The sequence below is a fragment of the Poromitra crassiceps genome, assembly GCF_964638095.1.
Source record: "Poromitra crassiceps genome assembly, chromosome: 3".
Taxonomy (NCBI): domain Eukaryota; kingdom Metazoa; phylum Chordata; class Actinopteri; order Beryciformes; family Melamphaidae; genus Poromitra; species Poromitra crassiceps.
In genome coordinates this window covers 59,176,583-59,199,227 of record NC_139625.1, presented here as the reverse complement: position 1 = coordinate 59,199,227, position 22,645 = coordinate 59,176,583, and the positions used below count along the sequence as shown (strand labels likewise).

The window sequence follows — 22,645 nt, the reverse complement described above, 5'->3', positions numbered from 1 at the left end:
AGCTCTAGCTGGAGTATGATGGTGCAGGAGATCAGCGAGATAAGAAGGCTCCAGTCAATTTAAAACAAACACAAGCAACAAAATCTTAAAAACAATCCTGAAGCGGAGCAGGAAGCCAATGAAGGGATGCCAGCACAGGAGTTATGTGGTCCCCCTTTCTTTTTCCAGATAGCAGCCGAGGGGCAGCATTTTATACTAATTGAAGACGATGCAAGGACGACTGATCTAGAGACCCACATAGAGAGAATTACAATAGTCTAGCCTAGAGGTAATAAAAGCATGGATAACTCACAGTTTTGGTGGGAGAGATAGCCCTTTACCTTGGCCAAAAGTCATCAAGGAAATTGAAGACTTCAAATACTTTGGTTATGTCGTCAGCAGCAGAAAGGACTTCCTAACAAGGAAAGGACAAGCCTAATCCTCCAATACAAGGACGCCCTCTCCTCAGCCAAATCCCAATATTTTGCTGATAAAATCACTGCTGGTGCTGGGAACACCAGGGCCCTGTTCTCAGTGGTCAACAACTCACTCCGCCCCCCCGATTCCCTTCCCCCACACTTCTACTCCACTGACCACTGTAACTCCCTGATGTCATTTTTCAATAAAAAAATAGCCAATATCCACCAGCAACTGACCCCTCTCATGTCTGGTTGTCCATCTCCCCTAGCTCCCCCCCCCACCCTCTCTGCACCTCTCTCCTGCTTCCATCTCCCCTCTTCTGCCGATTTATCAAAACTCATCCGGAAATCCAAGCCATCCACCTGCCAACTTGACCCCCTGCCCTCCTCCCTGGTTATAGCCTCCCTCCCCTCTCTCCTGCCCCTGATAACTGCAATCATCCATTCCTCCCTCACCTCTGGTTCTGTCCCATCATCTCTCAAATCCGCTGCTGTAACACCGATTCTGAAGAAACCTGGTTCAGACCCCAACATCTTCAATAACCTCCGTCCCATCTCCAACCTGCCATTTCTTTCAAAAATCCTGGAAAAAACAGTAGCCTCTCAGATTCATGCACATCTCTCCGAAAATAACCTCTATGAACAGTTCCAATCCGGTTTTCTCCCCCGTCACAGCACAGAAACAGCCCTCCTCAAAATCACAAATGACCTCCTGATGGCAGCTGACTCCGGACTATTATCCATGCTCATCCTCCTCGATCTGAGCGCCGCATTTGACACCATATCTCACTCCACCCTCCTTAACCGCCTAGCCTCCATTGGTATATCTCACATACCCCTAGACTGGTTCCATTCATATCTCTCTGGCCGTACTCAGTTCATACAGTTAAAATCATTCACATCTCATCCTTCCCCCCTCTCCTCCAGTGTTCCCCAGGGCTCTGTCCTTGGCCCTATCCTCTTCATCATCTACCTCCTCCCACTTGGTCTGATTTTCCGTAAATACAACATCCATTTCCACTGTTACGCGGACAACACCCAGCTCTATGTTTCCTCCAAACCCACTTCCACCCTCCCTCCCTCCTCCCTCTGTGCCTGTTTACAGGAAGTCAAATCCTGGTTCACCTCCAATTTTCTCAAACTCAACAGTGACAAAACAGAGGTAGTCCTCATTGGTTCCAAGTCCACACTCTCCAAGCAACCCAGTTTCACCCTCACCATAGACAACTCCCTGGTTTCCCCCTCCCCTCAGGTCAAGAGTCTGGGTGTTGTCCTCAACAGCACCCTATCATTCCATTCCCACATCAACAACACCATCCGGTCCGCCTACTTCCACCTTCGCAACATCAACCGCCTCCACCCTTCACTCACTCCCAACAGCGCTGCAATCCTGGTCCACTCCCTCGTCACCTCCCGCTTGGATTACTGCAACTCCCTTCTCTTTGGCCTCCCCCACAAACTCCTCCATAAGCTCCAACTCGTCCAGAATGCTGCTGCCCGTATAATCACCAGAACCCCTGTCACCAGTCACATCACGCCCGTTCTACACCAACTCCACTGGCTTCCCATCAAACTACGCATAGACTACAAAATCCTCCTCCATACATTTAAGGCCATCCACAACCTCGCCCCCCCATACCTGTCCGACCTCCTCCACCTCAACATTCCCACCTGGTCCCTCAGGTCTGCCTCCTCCATCAACCTCACTGTCCCCCCTGCCCGTCTGTCCACCATGGGGGCAAGAGCATTCAGCCGATCTGCCCCTCGCCTCTGGAACTCCCTCCCCCCCCGACATCAGGAACATCGACGCCATCAACTCATTCAAAACAAACCTCAAAACACACCTGTTTAGGCAGGCGTATGTCTGAGACACATTTCCCGTTGGTTGCTCTGCTGCAAGCTCTGTGCTTTTTCTGTCATGTAATTGAACTGTTTTGATTGTATTTTTGTAACTGTTTTTACTTGTTGTACGGCGACCTTGAGTGCCGTGAAAGGCGCCTTATAAAATAAATTTATTATTATTGTTATTATTATTATTATCTTGTGAGGCAGCTGGATTCAGAAATCCATCTCGCCACACACCAAGTTATTGGCTTAACTCCGTCCCAGCAGTGGGCCGTACCAATCAGCGTCCAGAGGCAATTACGGGTGGGAGTTAGGCATGATGAGTTGACAGCGAGAAGCGAGACGGTGATAGTCCGTCCAATGACCTGGCAGGTATTTTTTGAAGCGCCTCCCCATTTTGAAGCACTTTTCAAAGACGAGGTCCCAGATAGTTTTGTGTGGAACAAAGCATCTGGCAGTGTCAGATGAGGACAGGCCTGGAGTGCTTGTAATCAAGTACATCTAATATGGCAGTCAGAAGTCTCAACAGCACCTTGTAATAAAGTACATCTAATATGGATGTATAAAGCGCTGCCGGACCGTCTTGACCGAATGTACACAAGACTTCTCATGCGTGTCCAGCAGGAGAGGAAATTAGCGGGGCTCGGGGAAAAATGCCCCTAAAAAAATCTAGAATTGCCCTTGGAATTGGGGTGACGGGGGCTTTTAAATTAGCCTGGTAAACCGCCCGTCACGTGAACTCACATTGCATTTGGTTCTCCGTGACGGTCTGGACCTGCACAGGCAGTTAAGATGATTGGTCGAGCCATGCCGGCTCGACGAATCAGCGGCGGCCGTAGGCGGGCTCTGGCTCGTCTGGGCAAGTAGTGGGTACATGGTCTTTGTAGTTCTTTTCACTCATCAGCATGGCTGCCGCCGCGGAAGTGACAGGCAGTGAATGAAATTGAATGTAACGTTCCCAATTCTATGTATTAAATTCTAAAAAACGACCCTCAACATTTGGGAAGGCTAAGCCACACAACTAGTTCGTTATAATCTAACTAAATGCTTCGAAGGTGACTTTACGACCGCGAGGACTCAATCAATGAATACCACGGAGATCATCCACAGGCACCTTCCGCGATCTGATTGGTTGAAGTTAACACCCACCAGCGGTGATAGACAGATGGGTCATCCAATCACCTGCCAAGTAGCTTGGACAAAGTGCCCGCCTCCGTCAGCGGGTCTGGTGACTTCAAACCCAGATCGACTGGTTTAGTGAAACCTATGTGGAGCTATACCGTCCATCTGGCAGCGTCAGGTAGAGATGCTGCGATCCGATCATGTGATCGGATATCGGCGCGATATCAGCCAAAAAACATGGATCGGATCGGATCGGATTCCAGCGAAAATGACCGATCCAAGGCTCCGATATAAGCACTCCATTCCATGACTCCGCTCCAGGATTTCTATCCAGCATGCAGCAGCAGCAGCAGCAGCACACAGAGGCCGCGTGGAGCCTAGGATGGCCAGGGCCAAAACGTCAGACACACCCGTCCTTAACCTATGTGCGATTCGAAATCACGCGTCCGCACCTATGGTCCGCACCAACCCAAGGAGGCGCAGCTAGCGAAACATGGCCGCCTCCACTGTGGCTGTTGACAGTTTCAAATTATAATAAAACAACCACTATTGCGATTTGCAATACATGTCCCGCAAGGTTTCTGAGATTAGGGGAAAGTCTGAGCTGGCGTTACGCTAAACCGACGTGGGGAGGAGGCAGCGGATTTGTTTGGCGTTAACGTTAGCTGTTGTGATGGGGGCTAATGTTAGCTAGCTGGTTGTGGCTACCTATAGCAAGCAGCGCTCCACAAGCTTATTGTGACCAAAATCCCCGCATTTAAAGCACTTCATACTCCCAGAGCTGGCGTAAACCATAGAGAACCTCATGCATTACTCAAAATGAAACGTCCAGGGTTTGTGTCTCCGGTCTCCAAAAGCAACTAACGTTAACGTTACATGCAAGCTAACGTAGCTAGCTGCAGGGCTGTCATGATCTATCAGGAAAACGAATGCGCACATACAGTATGTTGCCGTCATGCCAATAAGAGTCTAAATGTAATTTTTTATGTTTTATCTGCAGACTAAGCAGCTAGGCTTTCGGTTCTATAAAAGCCATTATTTTTTGTATTGACTATTGAGAATTATATCACAATAGTGATGTCAGATTTGCTTAGGTCAGAGCTATGGAATATTAAATCATCCATCTTTGCTCACAACATTTGCCATTTCTTTCTTCTTCTTTTTTACCCCAGGTGTGCATAAAATACAGGTTAAGAACTTATGGAAAAGTCATGGAAATCCATTGGTCAAAATGTGTATGAACCCCGAAGGGTTAAATTGAGCATTTATGAGAGATTTCAAAAATATCGAGATTGTTATGTTTTAGTTTTACATCAAATGAATTCGATGAACTAAATCGTTTACATACTATATTACCAAAGCACACACATACATACCTAACCCTAAAAATGTTTGTTGCCTGCTAGCTATCAGACAGAATAGAGAGACTTAAATATGTGCTGTATCGGTATCGGATCGAAATCGGTATCGAATCGGGTATCGAAATTTGATCGGAATCGGATCGGTTTTGAGCTAAAATATCGAAATCGGATCGGAATTGAAAAATCTCGATCGCAGCATCTCTAGCGTCAGGTTACTTTTAAATGCCCCCATAAAATAAAGTTGAATATTTTCTGTATTTTAACATTATTCTGTATTTGCAACGTGTGACTCGAAAATGGCCAGCTAGGCATCCGTACAACCCCTGCCCCTACTCCTACTAGCGTTATTTAGCTCAGTGACAGGCAGCAAAAGCTAGCTGGCCAGCTAGTTCACTCATGTTTTTGCCAAGTACATTAATAACATGCCACACAATCAACACAACAGTGTTGTTGAGATAGGAAATGGTGATCTGTGATTGTTTATGCACTTTTAGATATAAAATATGCTTGGATAAGAGTCATTGATCAGTCTCATGCTACATAGGTATTTCCCAACATTTGATAAAATTGCCCAGGAAATGATCCAAAATGCCCCCGAAATATATTTCACAGGGGTAAAAATAGCCCTCGTTTAAAAAAGTAAATTGGTGTCCAGAACCTTTCATGGAACAAGACTTCTCATGCCTGTCCAGAACCTTTCATGGAACAGGACTTCTCAAGCCTGTCCAGAGCCTTTCATGGAACAAGACTTCTCAAGCCTGTCCAGAACCTTTCATGGAACAAGACTTCTCAAGCCTGTCCAGAGCCTTTCATGGAACAAGACTTCTCATGCCTGTTCAGAACCTTTCATGGAACAAGACTTCTCATGCGTGTCCAGAACCTTTCATGGAACAAGACTTCTCATGCGTGTCCAGAACCTTTCATGGAACAAGACTTCTCATGCCTGTCCAGAACCTTTCATGGAACAAGACTTATCATGCATGTCCAGAACCTTTCATGGAACAAGACTTCTCATGCCTGTCCAGAACCTTTCATGGAACAAGACTTCTCATGCCTGTCCAGAACCTTTCGTGGAACAAGACTTCTCATGCTTGTCCAGAACCTTTCGTGGAACAAGACTTCTCATGCCTGTCCAGAACCTTTCATGGAACAAGACTTCTCATGCCTGTCCAGAACCTTTCGTGGAACAAGACTTCTCAAGCCTGTCCAGAACCTTTCGTGGAACAAGACTTCTCATGCCTGTCCAGAATCTTTCATGGAACAAGACTTCTCATGCCTGTCCAGAACCTTTCATGGAGCAAGACTTCTCATGCCTGTCCAGAACCTTTCATGGAACAAGACTTCTCATGCCTGTCCAGAACCTTTCATGGAACAAGACTTCTCAAGCCTGTCCAAAACCTTTCATGGAACAAGACTTCTCATGCCTGTCCAGAACCTTTCGTGGAACAAGACTTCTCATGCCTGTCCAGAACCGTTCGTGGAACAAGACTTCCCATGCCTGTCCAGAACCTTTCATGGAACAAGACTTCTCAAGCCTGTCCAGAACCTTTCGTGGAACAAGACTTCTCAAGCCTGTCCAGAACCTTTCATGGAACAAGACTTATGCCTGTCCAGAACCTTTCGTGGAACAAGACTTCTCATTTCTGTCCAGAACCTTTCATGGAACAAGACTTCTCAAGCTTGTCCAGAACCTTTCATGGAACAAGACTTCTCATGCCTGTCCAGAACCTTTCATGGAAGAACCATCCTATGAAAGCTCCCATTTTTGGTGGCATCCCTCCCATGTCAGTTGTCATGGCATAAAGAAGAGTCCGCTTGGCTGGACATTGCTACAGAGCAAAAGACTAGATCATCTGATATTCTGCTGTGGAGACTTCTCTGCCCATCAAGAGGAAGCAGGCCATTCACATTTCCAATGTTCTTCTGCAGGGTCTTAAGAATTATACGGTACTTTAACTCATTGAGTGCCAGCCACTTTTGGAGAACGGACGCTCCCAGTGCCAGAGTTTCAGAGCGTTTTCAGTGATTTCTCGAGGCCCACAGAATATTGTGTGATATTACTATGTAAACACCAAACACGCACAAAGAACGAGCTGACTATTGTATCATCAGCAAAAAAAAGTTTATTGATACCATTTTCCGTTCTTTAGTTATGAGCCGGAGAAGATAGGTTGTTTTGAGCAAAAACATGCATTTCAAATTAGAAGCTGAGTTATTCCGCCTTTTGTGAAATGAAGCATTTCAAGCACATTCACTGACTCTGAAGATAATATTTTCTGATGTAGTGACGTGGTGTAGTTGTGTGGTGCCCTGCGTGCCCCACCCCCCTCTCCCCCCCTCAGCTGCAAACTCCTCCCCACACTAACACACAGCCTCACGCACCCAGCGTCTATTTTCGGAGTGCTCCGTTTTTGAGCGCCGGCTCCCAGCGCGACATGGAAAATCCAAACCGGACTGCTGAGAATGGTTTGGCCCTTCGGCGTCGGGTGCTGCTTTTCTGGCGGCTAATCGTGTGGAGAAACTATGCAGACAGACAGACAGAGGCAGAGGGGCTCAGTTGTGGGCGCGGATTGACTGCTGTTCGCAGCCAACGTCAGCTCCAGACAGAGCAATCTATATGGCTCTGGCTGCAGCATGAGCGGTTTCTCTTTCATCACGGGGCTTTTTCCTGCTGTTTTCCAGACCTTTCTCTAATCTGGAGAGCACTGTCGCCACCTAATGAGTCCGTAAAATAGGTTATACACCTTCAATAGCTACAATATTTGTACAGGAGATGCCTGAGGCGTTGATCCACGTCCCACCGTCAAAAAACGCAATTGACGAACATACTCGTCCTTGGCACTCTACGTTAGTATCTGAATTGACGAACATACTCGTCCTTGGCACTCAATGAGTTAAGGCCCTCTAAAAAGGCTTAAATAGCCATTTTCTGAGGTATATATAATCAGTACCACATATGCTGCCTGGCATACAGTATAGCGAATTTGCGCTTGTTCAATGTGAACAGCCTATTTGTCCAAAGAGTTTGTGTGATAAAGGTTTGTGGATTTATTTATTTTGCCCCTATTTTGCTCCTTTATTTATAGCGTGTTAATGTTACAGTATTACTAAACCTTGCCTTTGGGTTTGGGTTAGTCACTCCAGTGTTTCACAAACCCTATTTTCATATTTTTTATAACTAAAGTAATGTTTTCAATATTATTTCTAGTCATTAGTTTACTGATAATATTTCTTCCATGTTCACTCTATTACATTCAGAGTAAAGAGGGAGAGAGAGAGCATGATTATGCCAACCCATGTTGGCATAGTCATGCAGGGAGAGAGCAGGTGACAAGGAGGTGAGTGAGAAAAGGAGCACACACACACGACATACCCCACAACCAGACACACACACACCCGACATACCCCACAACCAGACACACACGACATACCCCACAACCAGACACACACACACGACATACCCCACAACCAGACACACACACACGTGTGACATGTTTTCCAGAACGGACAGACTTATAGAAGCGACTTCACCGTTCTGGCACGGGATGAGCATGGGATGTTTGTTAAGTCATGTGTGTCACGGCTGGACACAGACACCACAACCAGACACACACACCACAACAAGACACACACACACACACACTTGTGTGCTGCCCTTATCAGTGATGTCACTCGGGCTGAGCTTGCTCACTTAAGCAATTGTGCGCGGGTGATGTCATAATGTCAAGACTGAGGACATCATCACTGATGACATCTCTCACTGATGCCATCATCACTGACATTGTGGAGACAGAAAGTGGCGCGGATCAAAGCCGGTGAAACGAATGCACACACACACACAGTGCCAGGGAGAGGGGGGAGAACGGTCCAACCTGTGCTAACCTGCGCAGCTTGCTTCTCACATGGGTGTGACTTTTAAAAAATCAGTCCGAGAGAACGACGCCATCCACAATTGATGAACTTGTGGACAGTCTCCTCTCCGCTGGCTTCCTGCTCCCTGTTCGCTCTGCTATCGCGAGGAGGGTCAATTTATTCTCTTGAGCTTTGTTCTTTCCCGGCCTATCTGAATTTTTTTTTTTTTTTTTTTAATCATTACATTACATTACGTCATTTGGCAGATGCTTTTATCCAAAGCGACTTACAATAACACATTTTTGTCAGCAATAGAGCAATCAACTATGGAGCACAGTCTATGACAACTACAAATTCTGAAGGAATAGTGGTACAAGTTTAGTTTAGGTTAGTAGTTTTTTTTTTTTTTTTTTAGAAAGAGAGAGAAAGAAGTTAGATCAAGAAGGGCCCACTGGTCCATAGAAGTTATCGCATTATTGCGTTTAGTTTACCAATCTCGAAATCAATGTATAGTAAATGTAACTTAAAGGTGTGTTGACGATTTAACCACTTACAGCTCGAAGTAACGTTCAGGTCTTGAAACAGTCTTAAGTGCCTTTTAAACATGAAATCTGGATCATGTCAGGCTAGAGAGAGCAGGATATTTTCAGGTTTTGCCTTTCTAAACATGAGGGGTCTTTGTTAAGAAACAACTGGATATGAGCCGTTTTTTCTGCCAGTGGGCGGCGGCGGCGCGGTAGCATGTATCGAAAACAAGAAATGTGATAGGAAACAGCTTTAGCGAATTTGTAACCAAACTCCATTCAGAAACATGCCGTTTTAACAGAGTCCATTGACAACGAGGGGTGGCATTGTGCCAAAAATGAGGCAGTCAAAATAGTGGTCGCACCGTCGTCAATCACTGTGGGTGATTTATTTTACAAGTGGCATTCAAGTCATATCTGACTAGTTTTAAATGTATTTCTCCCCACAAAAGTTTGATAGCCTATCAAGTCAGAGTCAGTCAGCTCCTATCCACTCCGCAGTGTGGGCGCACAGTAGCGTCAGGGACAAAATTAATTTGGGGACGGAGCCGTACGATAGCCTAAACATGCTCTGCTCGTTATGAACAGCGTTAAAAATGACATGCCACACGCACACTAAACAGACATGCAGGCACTGGCAGAGAGACAAACAGGTAGATAGAGCGGCACGCATCGCGCAAAAAGTGTCAGAATCTCGGCTGCTCTTTGTGATAGTTTGAGTTTCATTTGCTTCAGTCATCCTGCTGCCTCGTATTCTCAGGAGAGCGTGTTTCTGCTCCACTTTCACTTTCCCTCCCCCCTGCCTCTCTCACTGCTCAACGCTGTGTGCAGAGAGACAAACAGGCAGATAGAGCGGCACGCATCGCGCAAAAAGTGTCAGAATCTCGGCTGCTCTTTGTGATAGTTTGAGTTTCATTTGCTTCAGTCATCCTGCTGCCTCGTATTCTCAGGAGAGCGCGTTTCTGCTCCACTTTCACTTTCCTTCCCCCCTGCCTCTCTCTCACTGCTCAACGCTGTGTGTGCAGAGAGACAAACAGGCAGATAGAGCGGCACGCATCACGCAAAAAGTGTCAGAATCTCGGCTGCTCTTTGTGATAGTTTGAGTTTCATTTGCTTCAGTCATCCTGCTGCCTCGTATTCTCAGGAGAGCGTGTTTCTGCTCCACTTTCACTTTCCTTCCCCCCTGCCTCTCTCTCACTGCTCAACGCTGTGTGTGTGTGTGGACGGATCTGCGGATAATGACCTGCCAGAGTTAAACAACAGCTCCTTTTGCGCTAATCCGGATCTTACACCGGCGCGCGAGGTTAATAAGATACGGACTCGCGGGAGTGCGCGTAGGCCGGCTAATTGTTGTTTAACATGCAGGCCAACCGGCTAGGAGCAGGTTATAATACGGATTCCACCGCATGTTAAGAAGTGGCTTTAGTGTGAGACGAGTGATGTCATCAGTGATTGATGTAATCAAGTGAGTGATAGATACAGTAGGCTACTCCTTAAGCTTAAGGGCTCATTATAATCAAGCAGGCTCCGTGAGGTGGAGCTCCGCGAGTCACCGTGCGGACCTCGCGCTGGGGAAGATGCTTTTATACTCAGAAGTGATCAGCCAAGTGATCAGCATGTATTGTACAATGGTAATAGTGAGAACAGCCCGTGAAAAGTCGCAATGAAACGCTATTATGTGGTACTGAGTGCGCTTTCACTCTCAAACGACCCTACATCAGCACATGAATTAATCACCAAACTTGTTTTTACTGAAAGCCGTTTCAGTTCTCAGCCCTGATAGCCTACTCTGTGCTGCTTTTAATCTCTCTCAATCATGCTCTCAACACAACACATTTACTTGGTGAAATGACTAAAAACGAACAGTTGCAAATCAAAGTTTAGCCTACCACATGGGTCAAGAAATGTGGTGAAAACACAGCTCAGTGTTCAGGGCTCAGTGGCTTGAAAGCGGCCATGTTTGGAGAGAAGCCATGCGGAGGTCGCGCTGTGAGAAAAATCTTCAGGCACACGGTGGGCGCCCTACGGAGGTAGCGCCCAACCACGCCCAACACATTGACGTAATTTGACGTGTGCGGCCCTCGCTCCACCCCCACGCCCTTCACGGCATGTTGAGTATCAAGCAGGCATTAGTCCTTAAGGTCCTTGCACACAGAGTCCGAATTGTTCGCTGCGTTTTTTTAATCCGTCATCCGGGAAAAAAACGTCACGCACAGATACCTTGCCCACTGAGTCCGATGCGTTAATTATCCAATATTCGCAACGAAAAGAAAACTACCGCGATCCTATTGATCCACAACTGGCAGTGTGTCTGTGTGGCTCTGTCTCTCTCCTCCCCCCCCCTTCCCCATACACACACACACACACACACACACACACCGCGTCCCGCATTCCAAGCTGGTCTGCAATCACCCGGCACATTCTGTCTTTTAATTCCGAATCTCTGTATTCCTGCTTTGTCATAAAATACTTTGTGCTGGGAGACGAACTGAATTAACTTCTCAGACGCCATTTTTCATTGTGAATAGCAACACTACGGCAGCTCTGAGTGGTCAAACACCTGTCAAAACGATTTCATGGATGCGGAAAAACGCAGAAAATCGAACCTCGTCCGAAAACTTAAATGACGGACGTAATTGTCGGACTCGGTGTGTCAATGATGATTGACACAAATGAGGTCGTATTTTTATTTTTTTCGTGCGTCAATTTCGGACGAAAAAACGGACTCTATGTGCAAGGACCTTTAGTGACTGTCTGAGCATAGACAACTCCTAAATAACGTGACAAAGCGACCGTGACATCACACTACTATAATAATTGTGAATTCTCTGAATGGGTTTAAAAACCTTCTGAGAAAATTCTTGCTGAGTAAGCTAGAGCAGTGGTTCTCAAACTTCTTCGTGACAAGAACCCCTAAACTGACACCAATTAGACCATGGGCCCCCATTTGACAAGTTTGTCCCAGGGTCCCCCATCTGATACGATTTTTGCTTTTAGACGTTTTATTATCGAAAGTGTATGAAACCAATGAGCAAAATACATGTTGAAATGTTTTTTTAACTTATGTTGGATCTCCTGTTCTTTTATCCTTGACTGTTCTGTTTTGTTTATATGATGCTATGTGTTACTACTGTATGTCCTGTTTTTATAAGACCAGGCAGGGACCATGTTGGAAATAAGTGTTCACACTTGTGTTCACACTACATGTGTATCCCTTGGATTTGTTGTTCTTTATCCAGAATAAAATCAATCAATCAATCAATCAGTGTGATAGCATTCCGGCAACACACCATTGCATGAATGACATCACTGATGCCATCACTCACTGATCACTGACATCACTCGAGCACTCAACACACCACTCACTGATGACATCACTCGAGCAATGGTGTGCCACCGGAATGCAGGTGACATCACACAGAGATGACATCACTGGTGGTGTGGAGCTATATAACTGAATCAGAGTGTTTGCTGAACAGAAACAACGCATGCATGCTCTCCAGTCCTCCCACACATCAGGGAAGTTGACTGATGTGTCTTTGTGATTGTCCATGTTTGTAGGAAGATACTGAACGACCTGTCGTCAGACGCACCAGCGGTCCCTCGTATTGAGGAGGAGAAGTCAGAGGACGACCAGCCCGCCGTCACCACCGTCACCATGCCCACGCCCATCTATCAGACCAGCAGTGGCCAGTACAGTAAGTACTTGGATTACATTTGCAGTGTCCCATACAATGAGTGGAGGGATGCACCGATTGTGAAAGTTGTTTGTTTTGTTTTTGGTATTTATTAAACAAAGACATCTTCATTATTTAAAAATAACAGTTTTAAAGTCTTCTTTATCACACTACCTTTGAATGAGCATAAATTCAAACGTAAATTTATGAAACATTTAATATAGCCTTCCTTCACATGACAACTAGGGGTCGACCGATATCATTTTTTCAGGACCGATATCGATTATCGGTAATCAAAATGACCGATAGCCGATATTTGGAACCGATATACATTTGCAGTAAAAATAAAAATCTTGGTATCAAAATTTTAAATAACACAACTCGTTGTGGAAATGCATTTTCCTCAGTTTATCCAACTGCAATATTAATTGAAAATATTCACATTAAAGTGTTGATCTGTGTGTGTGTGTGTGTGTGTGTGTGTGTGTGTGTGTGTGTGTGTGTGTGACAACCTATAACCTGTTCCCATTTCCATGTGTATGCTCACTCTAGTGGAGACTTGGGAACATCAAGACACAGCTGTGGAGACAAGGGTGTATTCACACCTCTAGGTCGTTTGTCTTTGGTTGGATTCAGGGGCTTAATATATACAATTGTTGCATTTGTGCCTTGGTTCGTTTGTGTTCACACAGCCACAAATCAAACCGGTAAATACAGTAAGAAAGCAACACATCTGACTACAGTGTGTAGGCTCCAATAAAACAGGACAGGTTGCTGATATGGGATGGGATTCATGGCTTCTGTTCAGATATGAAAGACGACATGTTTCCAACCATATAAAGTTAGTCAGACTTTTCTAGTAGAACAATGTAGCCTACTATAGCTTATACTGAAGGAGAACCATACTGTAACTGTAGTAGCCTAGGCTACATTACAGGTTAATTTGAACAAAACATTAATTAGAGCAGCTTATGGAATTTATAAATGTCCTTTGTAGCAGCAGTGTAGAGACTAAATATCTGCAAATTACATCTCAAAGACAGGATGCTGTTGAGAAATATTTGAGGCTGTCTTCAATTGTGCTAAAACAGCATTGGATAGCTTTATGAAGATACAGGCCCACTGTTGGTATCCTATTTTATGGTTAACTCATTGAGTGCCAATGACGTCGATCGGCGTCAAATCAAATAGTAACGTAGAGTGCCAATGACGTCGAACGACGTCAAATGCGTTTTTTGACGGTGGGACGTGGATCAAAGCCTGATACATCTCCTGTAAAAATTTGGGGCATGTTGAATGTGTATAACCTATTTTACGGACCCATTAGGTGGCGACAGTGCTCTCCAGATTAGAGAAAGGTGAGGAAAAACAGCAGAAGAAGCCCCGTGATGAAACGGAAACCGCATCGGTATGCATCGATATGCATGAAGCATAACGTTAGCTGTGCCTGCAGCAGCCAATCTGCTCCCACAATTGAGCCCCTCCGTGTCCGCTGCGATAGCCCCTCCACATGATTAGTTGTGGAGTTGTTATTATTCTCAACTGAAAGCGCTGGGAGCCGGTGACAAATACACGCGGAACGCTGTGAAAAAGCTGAGTTTTCAGTGCAGAGCAAACGCAGCAGAGAGCCACCAGAGCCACACCCACGGAGGAGGGGTTTGCAGTAGAGGGGGGTGGGGCACGCAGGGCAGCATACAACACCGACCCAGACAGACCCAGACAGCAGGCTCGATGGACAGATTGGCAAGCTAGAATATCTGATGCCCACCAGCAGTAAATCAAGACCAGCAAGAAAGTGTAGGGTCTGCGCACGCAGGGGCCAGCGCTGCTGGTTGCAGCTAAAAAATATTATTTTGCCAAACAAAATTCCTTTGTTTTCGCTGTTTTATTGAAGGAAATTATTTTTGAGGTGTCACTACATCAGAAAATAATAGCTTCAGAGTCAGTGATGTGCTTGAAATGCTTCATTTCACAAAAGGCTGATTATCTCAGCTTCTAGTTTGAAACGTCTGTTTTTGCTGAAAACAACCTATCTTCTCCGGCTGATAACTAAAGAACGGAAAATGATATCAATAAACTTTTTTTGCTGATGATACAATAGAGTCTCATCGTTCTTTGGGCGTGTTTGGTGTTTACATAGTAATATCACACAATATTCTGTGGGCCTCGAGAAATCACTGAAAACGCTCTGAAAGGGCTGGCACTGGGAGCATCCGTCTTCCAAAAGTGGCTGGCACTCAATGAGTTAAGTAGCCTATATTTGCATGCCTACTCATGGCTGCAGACAGTAGTGTCACGAGCAGAGCCGTGTGCTCTCTCCCAGTCTCATCTCTCTCACACAGCTGCAGATCGTTAAGTGACGTTAACGTAGGCCTGGGCGATATGGCAATTTTTTTTATCACGATATGTTTTCTTATATCGATCGATGTCGCTATTTATCACAATATAAATTTATCAATAATACTAATTGCACATAAAAAGCACATGAAGAATTTTAGGGGCACAATTAAAATTCAATGCAGAGCGATATAGAATGTATTCGATATGACTCTATTAATCTCTGACCGGTTACAATTAAGTTGAATTCAATTCAAAGTATTCTCATGAGAGAGGCTCAATGCAGCTCATTGGCTATTGTTGTCATTAAATGATAACCCTTTATTTAGTCATCTGTTTGTCCATACTATTCACTTATGGCTTTTTAATGTAACTTGATCCATTTGCATTTTCAGCTTATTATAATTGTTCTATGCTTGTTACTTGTTTTCCCTTATACCACTGGACTTTGGTGTGCTTATTCTGTTGTGTGTATTGCATTATGTTGTTTTAATGCAATGAACGTCTTGGTCCAAGGCTAGGTGTTGATTATGCAGCTATAGTTAGCTGCAGTTGGTTTGATAAAGGAAGCAAAGACTGTTTAAACCATAGATGTGTAATGTTATTCGGATAGCTGCTATAGATGGTCTATCTAACAGATAGCATAACGTTAGCAAGATTGTCAAGTATGAAGATATTAACGTTAGCGCGTAAGCTAACATTAGCGTTAGCTAACGCGATGTACTGTAGATGCTAATTTGATACCATTCATGACAGCCAGCTACCGCTACCCATAACCAGAACTACTGTCTGCTGCAGCTTTATCTCCCGTGTACAAATCCACGGCCTGACATATTTTAATTCCATCTGTTTATGTTACTCTTGTTTTGCCGGGCCAGGCTCTAACTGGTTAGTAAGAGCCACTCAGCCAGCCGACTGCGAGGCTCTGAGCAGAGAAAGGGATTCTTCCGCAAACGCGTGCATCACATGGTTTATTTTCCATTGATGCCATTGGTTCCACTCAGTGTTGCCTTCAAATACCCCCCAAAAACGACACGTTATTCACAATAAGCATTGCTGTGCTAAGCTGCGGTCATGTTTCTGAGGGGTTTTGAACGCAACACTGAAAATATTTTATCGAAATTACAGCTCATAAATTTATCATTGTTATCGTGGCCGTTTTTTCCGTGAAAATTATCGAGATCGTTTTATCGCCCAGCCCTACGTTAACGAGCAGGCCACTTTGTGCAAGCCGTGTGCCGTGTGCTCTCGTCTCTCTCTCTCTCCCTCTCTTTATCTCTCTCCCTCTCTATCTGCCTCGGTCTCGCGCAAATGCGGGACATCGTCTCAATTTGCGGGACGCGTGAAAAGTGATGAAAATGCGGTGCAGTCCTGCACAAAGCGGGACAGATGGTCACTTATCACTGCAACAAAGTGCATTCGGCGGATTTCAACTCACGCATCTATCAAACCTACCGTATCTCCACGCTTACTTTGCACTGCATGCCATGCAGCCAGGGAGCGCTTCATACGAATCATCTACTAATAAGAATGATAGATCAGAAGATTGTGGTGTTTATGCAATGTCAGCCTAGATAACTATGATGTTTATTCACTTTATTGCAAGCTTGGCAGCCTGCTGCGGACTGTCAGTCAGTCCGCTGCACAGACCCACACGGCACAGACGGTGGCTGCGCTGCGCTGTTGAATGAAGGCAGCTCGGATTTCATCTGAGAAGCCCTCTGATAGGCTATTACTCAACAATCAGATAGCGCTGTGGGCAGGACATTTGCTACAGCAGCAACACAGAGCAGCAACACAGGCTGTTAGAGCTGCATTCTGAGCCAAAGTAGCGCATTTTTTAATTAATTTATTATATCGGCAAACATCCAATGAAAATGCCGATACAGATAATCGGCAAAATGCAGAATATCGGCGTCAATAATCGGCCAGGCCGATAATCGGTCGATCCCTAATGACAACTATTCTTTACGTGAAAAATAACTAGTTTCAAAGGCCTTTTTAGCCTGCTATACAACTACCTACTTTAGAACAGATAAACATCGGCTACTGCCATCGGTGAATGTCATCTTATTTGTAGGGATGCACTGATCAATCGGCACGTGACCGGAAATGGCCAATTTTCAGCTGATCGGCCTCGACCGGTGATCTGCGCCGGTCAGTCAACATAGCCGATTCTGTGCGCCGGTTGGCTTCCCCTTTTTTTTGTTTGGTCAATTACATGCACGATGCACGCGTTCAGGTGACGTGCGCGCACCCCAAGGCAGACAGACAGATGGGCTGCAGCAAAAAGGAAACGCGTGTCAGCATGAAATTTTGCAGTTTGTCACACATGCAAGTCGAAAATAAACCGTGGAGACAGAGGTGCGGCCGAGTCCCGCTCGGCCGGAGTCGAGTCTGAGCATTAAAAAAAATGCATACGAAATTTCAGAATCTGTGTGTAAACTCTGATGTTCAGACCGAATCGTCAACTCAAACTCGTTTCCTCATCTACTCAAGAACAGCCAAATCCACAACTGTAGAGTGGGTGTGGCTTCGACGGTCTGGAGCCAGGCTATAAACTCCTCATGGATCACATTTTGATGTTCTGTTGCTCCTGTTTTCTTTTGGAAAGGTAAATGCATGCATGATAGCTGTGGGATATACTGGAATTAAAAATTGTATATTCATTGTATTTGCACACAAAAAGAAAAGCTCTGTCCTGTAACCTGGAACACTGTTATTTTGAGATGTGTTTGAGTGAGATGGTCCTCCTCATGCAAATGATAAGAATTGTGGCAATCTTAATTTTCTATTAAAGCAAACAAAAAATGTTTGCCAAGAAAATCGCAATCGGTGCATCCCTACTTATTTGCTGATAGGCTGATGGCAGTCATCGCTGAATGTCATCTTATTTGCTGATAGGCTGATGGCAGCCATCGGTGAATGTCATCATATTTGCTGATAGGCCGATGGCAGTCATCGCTGAATGTCATCTTATTTGCTGATAGGCCGATGGCAGTCATCGCTGAATGTCATCTTATTTGCTGATAGGCTGATGGCAGCCATCGGTGAATGTCATCATATTTGCTGATAGGCTGATGGCAGTCATCGCTGAATGTCATCTTATTTGCTGATAGGCCGATGGCAGTCATGGCAAATATGGGCCGTACATTGGTGTACAGCCGATAAATAGGTGCATCCCTGTATGAGTGCTCTGCCAAGGAAAACTGCCCGCGAAGTGAAGTGTTGTTTTGGATTCCTTTTGGGTATTGTGATGAAGTGCTGCCAAGCGCCAAAAGCAGGGCGGGCGAGCCTAGGAATCGAGCGCGTGAGATGCCTAGTCATCATCAGTATAAACATCATCATCAGTATAAATGGGAGCTAGGGCTCTGTTTGTCCCACTGTGATGTCATAAATCCCACTGTGACATCATCAGTGATGTCATAAATCCCACTGTGACATCATCAGTGATGTCATGAATCCCACTGATGAAATCCCACTGTGACATCATCAGTGATGTCATAAATCCCACTGATGACATGCTGTTTTCATTGGCCACACAGCAGCCGAGTTGCGAATGCGAGCTGCAGGGCGGGCGAGGCCGCGCAGCGGGCGAGCCTAGCAATCGAGCATGCTATGCGCGCAAGATCCCTAGTATATCATTATCATCATCGTCATCATCATCATCAGTATATAAATGGGAGCTGGGGCTCTGTCTGTTTGTTTCTCTGTTTCACTGTGATTGTTCCACTATGATGTCATAAATCCCACTGACATCCGTGATGTCATAAATCCCACTGACATCATATGTGATGTCATAAACCCCACTGTGACATCAATGATGTCATAAATCCCACTGACATCAGTGATGTCATAAATCCCACTGTGACATCATCAGTGATGTCATGAATCCCACTGATGAAATCCCACTGTGACATCATCAGTGATGTCATAAATCCCACTGATGACATGCTGTTTTCATTGGCCACACAGCAGCCGAGTTGCGAATGCGAGCTGCAGGGCCAGCTCAGTGAGCTGCAGGATGGGCGAGGCCGCGCAGCGGGCGAGCCTAGCAATCGAGCATGCTATGCGCGCAAGATCCCTAGTATATCATCATCATCATCGTCATCATCATCAGTATATAAATGGGAGCTGGGGCTCTGTCTGTTTGTTTCTCTGTTTCACTGTGATTGTTCCACTATGATGTCATAAATCCCACTGACATCCGTGATGTCATAAATCCCACTGACATCATCTGTGATGTCATAAACCCCACTGTGACATCAATGATGTCATAAATCCCACTGACATCAGTGATGTCATAAATCCCACTGATGACATCATCAGTGATGTCATCAGTGATGCTGGTCTCATTGGCCACACAGCAGCCGAGTTGCGGGCAAGGCTGCGCAGCGGCCGAGCTGCGAATGCGAGCTGCAGGGCCAGCTTGGCGAGCTGCAGGGGCTCTCTCAGGACGAGCAAGGCCGGCAGAGCGGGCGAGACATCATCAGTGATGTCATAAATCTGACATCATCAGTGATGTTGTTGGTTTCATCGGCCACACAGCAGCCGAGCTGCGGGCAAGGCCTCGCAGCAGCCGAGCTGCGAATGCGAGCTGCAGGGCCAGCTTGGCGAGCTGCAGGACGGCGAGCCTAGGAATCGAGCGAGCGAGATCCCTAGTATCATCATCAGTATATAAATGGGAGCTGGGACTCTGTCTGTTTCTCTTTCCCGTGTCCCATGTCCCACTGTGATGTCATACAACCACTGTGACATCATCAGTGATGTCATAAACCACTGTGACATCATCAGTGATATCATAAACCACTGATGACAGAGGGGGGAGAGACTGAGGGAGACACGCGCCAATAGGGCAGGCAAGGCCACACAGCAGCCGAGCTGCGGGCAAGGACGTGCAACGGCCGAGCTGCAGGACGGGCGAGGACGCGCAACGGCCTAGGTAGCGAGCCCGCAAAGCAGGCGAGCCTAGGAATCGAGCGCGCGAGATGCCTAGTATATAAAAGGGAGTCGGGGCTCTGTCTGTCCCTGTCCTACAGTGATGTCATAAATAACAATCAATGAATTATAGCTGCTGCGCCGCAATGGGTCGTGGCCGGGCAAGTCTCAAGTCTTTTAGCTATAGTCCAAGTCGCGTCTCAAGTCTTTAGTCACAAGTCCAAGTCAAGTCTCAAGTCTCTTATGGATGAGTTTTCTGTCATCTGCTGCATGCAATCCAATCCAGTTCATGACAGGGCTGGGGCAGAAGGCAGCAGGTTAAAGGAACACTCCGCCCATTTTCAACCAGCTTTGTATCATTAGAACATTAGTAGTATATCAGACAACTGTAAACGGTTTTGAAGTCTGTCATTTAATTTGACAGTTATTGAGTGTTAAAGTGTGGACCAATGACATCACTGGTCCACACTAACTCAAATTAATAACTCATTAACTCAAATCAACTCTCAATAACTGTCAAACTATTCATCATTCATCTAGTTTGACAGTTATTGAGAGTTGATTTGAGTTAATGAGTTATTAACACATTGACTGCCAGCCGTTTTTTTTTGCTGTAGGTAGCTTCTGCCAAGCCGTTTTTTGAGGATTCTGGCTCATTTTACAAGAGCCGAGGATTATTTTCTGCTTGGAGTTTGTGAACATACAATATCTCAAAAGTACTAATAGAATGTGTACTTTCTCTGTCTAAAAGAGTTAGTTTGTAGAGTTAGTAGTTATGTAAGCATTAGCAATTGAATACAGCATGGTTTTAGCGTCAGAAAAAATATTCAGAGATAAACGGCTTTTTGTGAAATTCGATCACTTTAACCATTCATTTTTGGCATCAGTAAGACCTAAACAATAGTTTTGAACAGTAATTTCCTCCATAACAGCAGGAAACTCCCCTCTGCTCAACTCCTCCCTCCGTGGGCGTTCTTCTTGGCTGCAGCGCCCTGTCACAAGCACTTTCCTACCTGTGCAAATGCACTTTCTCATACTCTCGACCTCTCAAATAAATTTCTGAATAGAAATTAAATTACTCTAAATTAGAGCGAAAAAGAAACAAAAAAGAATGGGTTGAAAATCCCATTCTAAAAGCCTTTTATGGCTGTTTCCAATTTGCAAAATAGCCTGCTGCACCACAAGCGTGTCACCAGTCTCACTGCCCCGCTGCCGCTGTGCGGCTGTGCCTGGCTGTGCCTGTCTGCGTGGCCGCTCCCCGAGGAAGCCCGGCTGGACTCGCCCGCCTCCCGGAGCCCTGGCCGAGAGCTCCGATGAAGCCCCTGCGACTCTGGTCATATTTACGCTGCGTGCCTCAAAGTGTGCTCCATCCGCAATCCACCATGCACGTTTGCAATCCCGCACCGCCAGCAATCAGCGCGGAAACGAAAGCGCCTCCGCCAATCCATTTTCATGAGAATGGAAATGGATCACACTGCTTTTTGCTTGCCTTCCTACTTCCTTGTCGCCACTTAGTGGGTCGGTGGAATGGGTTGTACACGTTGTACACGTCCAATACTTATATAAGAGACGTAAAAGGGTTAGATCAACGTCCCACCGTCAAAAAAAAAAAATCGATTCTGAAAACGTGTTTACACGTCGCTGGCAGTCAACAGCTGGATTCTGAAAACGTGTTTACACGTTGTTGGCAGTGAACGTGTTAATTTGAGTTAGTGTGGACCAGTGATGTCACTGGTCCACACTTTAACACTCAATAACTGTCAAATTAAATGACAGACTTCAAAACCGTTTACAGTTTTCTGATATACTACTGATGTTCTAATGATACAAAGCTGGTTGAAAATGGGCGGAGTGTTCCTTTAAGTACATGGCAGTTGAACACATCACCCACCCAGTCCTACTCAGCCAGGAAGGATGACATCATTGATGACATCATCACTGATGACATCACTGCTCAAGTGACATCACATCATTAGGTAATTAGGGCAATTACGATGCTCTTTAGGCTATACATGAGGGCAGAATTCAAAATACTGTCAAAAATTCAGTTTTTGAGATACAATTCTTAGATTTTGTACACTTCAACTACTCTGACAGCAAAATCTGGTCAATTTGTCCCGTGGAGATTCGAGCTTTATTTAGCAAGAATTTGCATTAGCTGTTTAAAGTACCATTTACAGTAAAACATTTTGATGCACTGTGGGCTTGATCTATCAAAAATCTGTTTGATACTTTTGTGGAGGACAGTCTATCGATGCAGATGCTGGAATTTGGTGTCGTTTGAAAAAAAATGTGGGAGGAATAGGGTTAATTAGTTTTACAGTTTTTGCAGCAGTCTTTAGACTTCATAATTGGCCATAGGTTGCAGCGTACAAAAGTTTCTCCTCATTTGGGCACACATTTCGGTGAAAGTGCCAAAGCCGTAGCCCATATGCCTGATTTGTTATGAATTTTCAAAGTTTGAAACTTTAGACGGTCGCTGTAGCGCCACCATCAGGACTATTGGTGCCAAATTCACGTCAACTTAGTTTGGCATGGGACTGGACCTTTGTGCAAAGTTTGGTTTATATTCATGCATGGGAAGTCTGACT

At 45.4% G+C, this 22,645-nt stretch overlaps 1 protein-coding gene across 2 annotated transcripts in view; it reads left to right on the top strand.

The window, feature by feature from the left end:
- The window catches only part of LOC310772860 (cyclic AMP-responsive element-binding protein 1-like), a 42,861-nt gene that overhangs the window by 5,452 nt on the left and 14,764 nt on the right, over nt 1-22,645 (top strand). For both annotated transcript variants that reach the window (XM_083632791.1, XM_083632790.1), the window contains exon 5: nt 12,664-12,800. In XM_083632791.1, the coding sequence (XP_083488917.1) occupies nt 12,664-12,800 (137 nt within the window). The remainder of the gene's footprint in view (nt 1-12,663; nt 12,801-22,645) is intronic.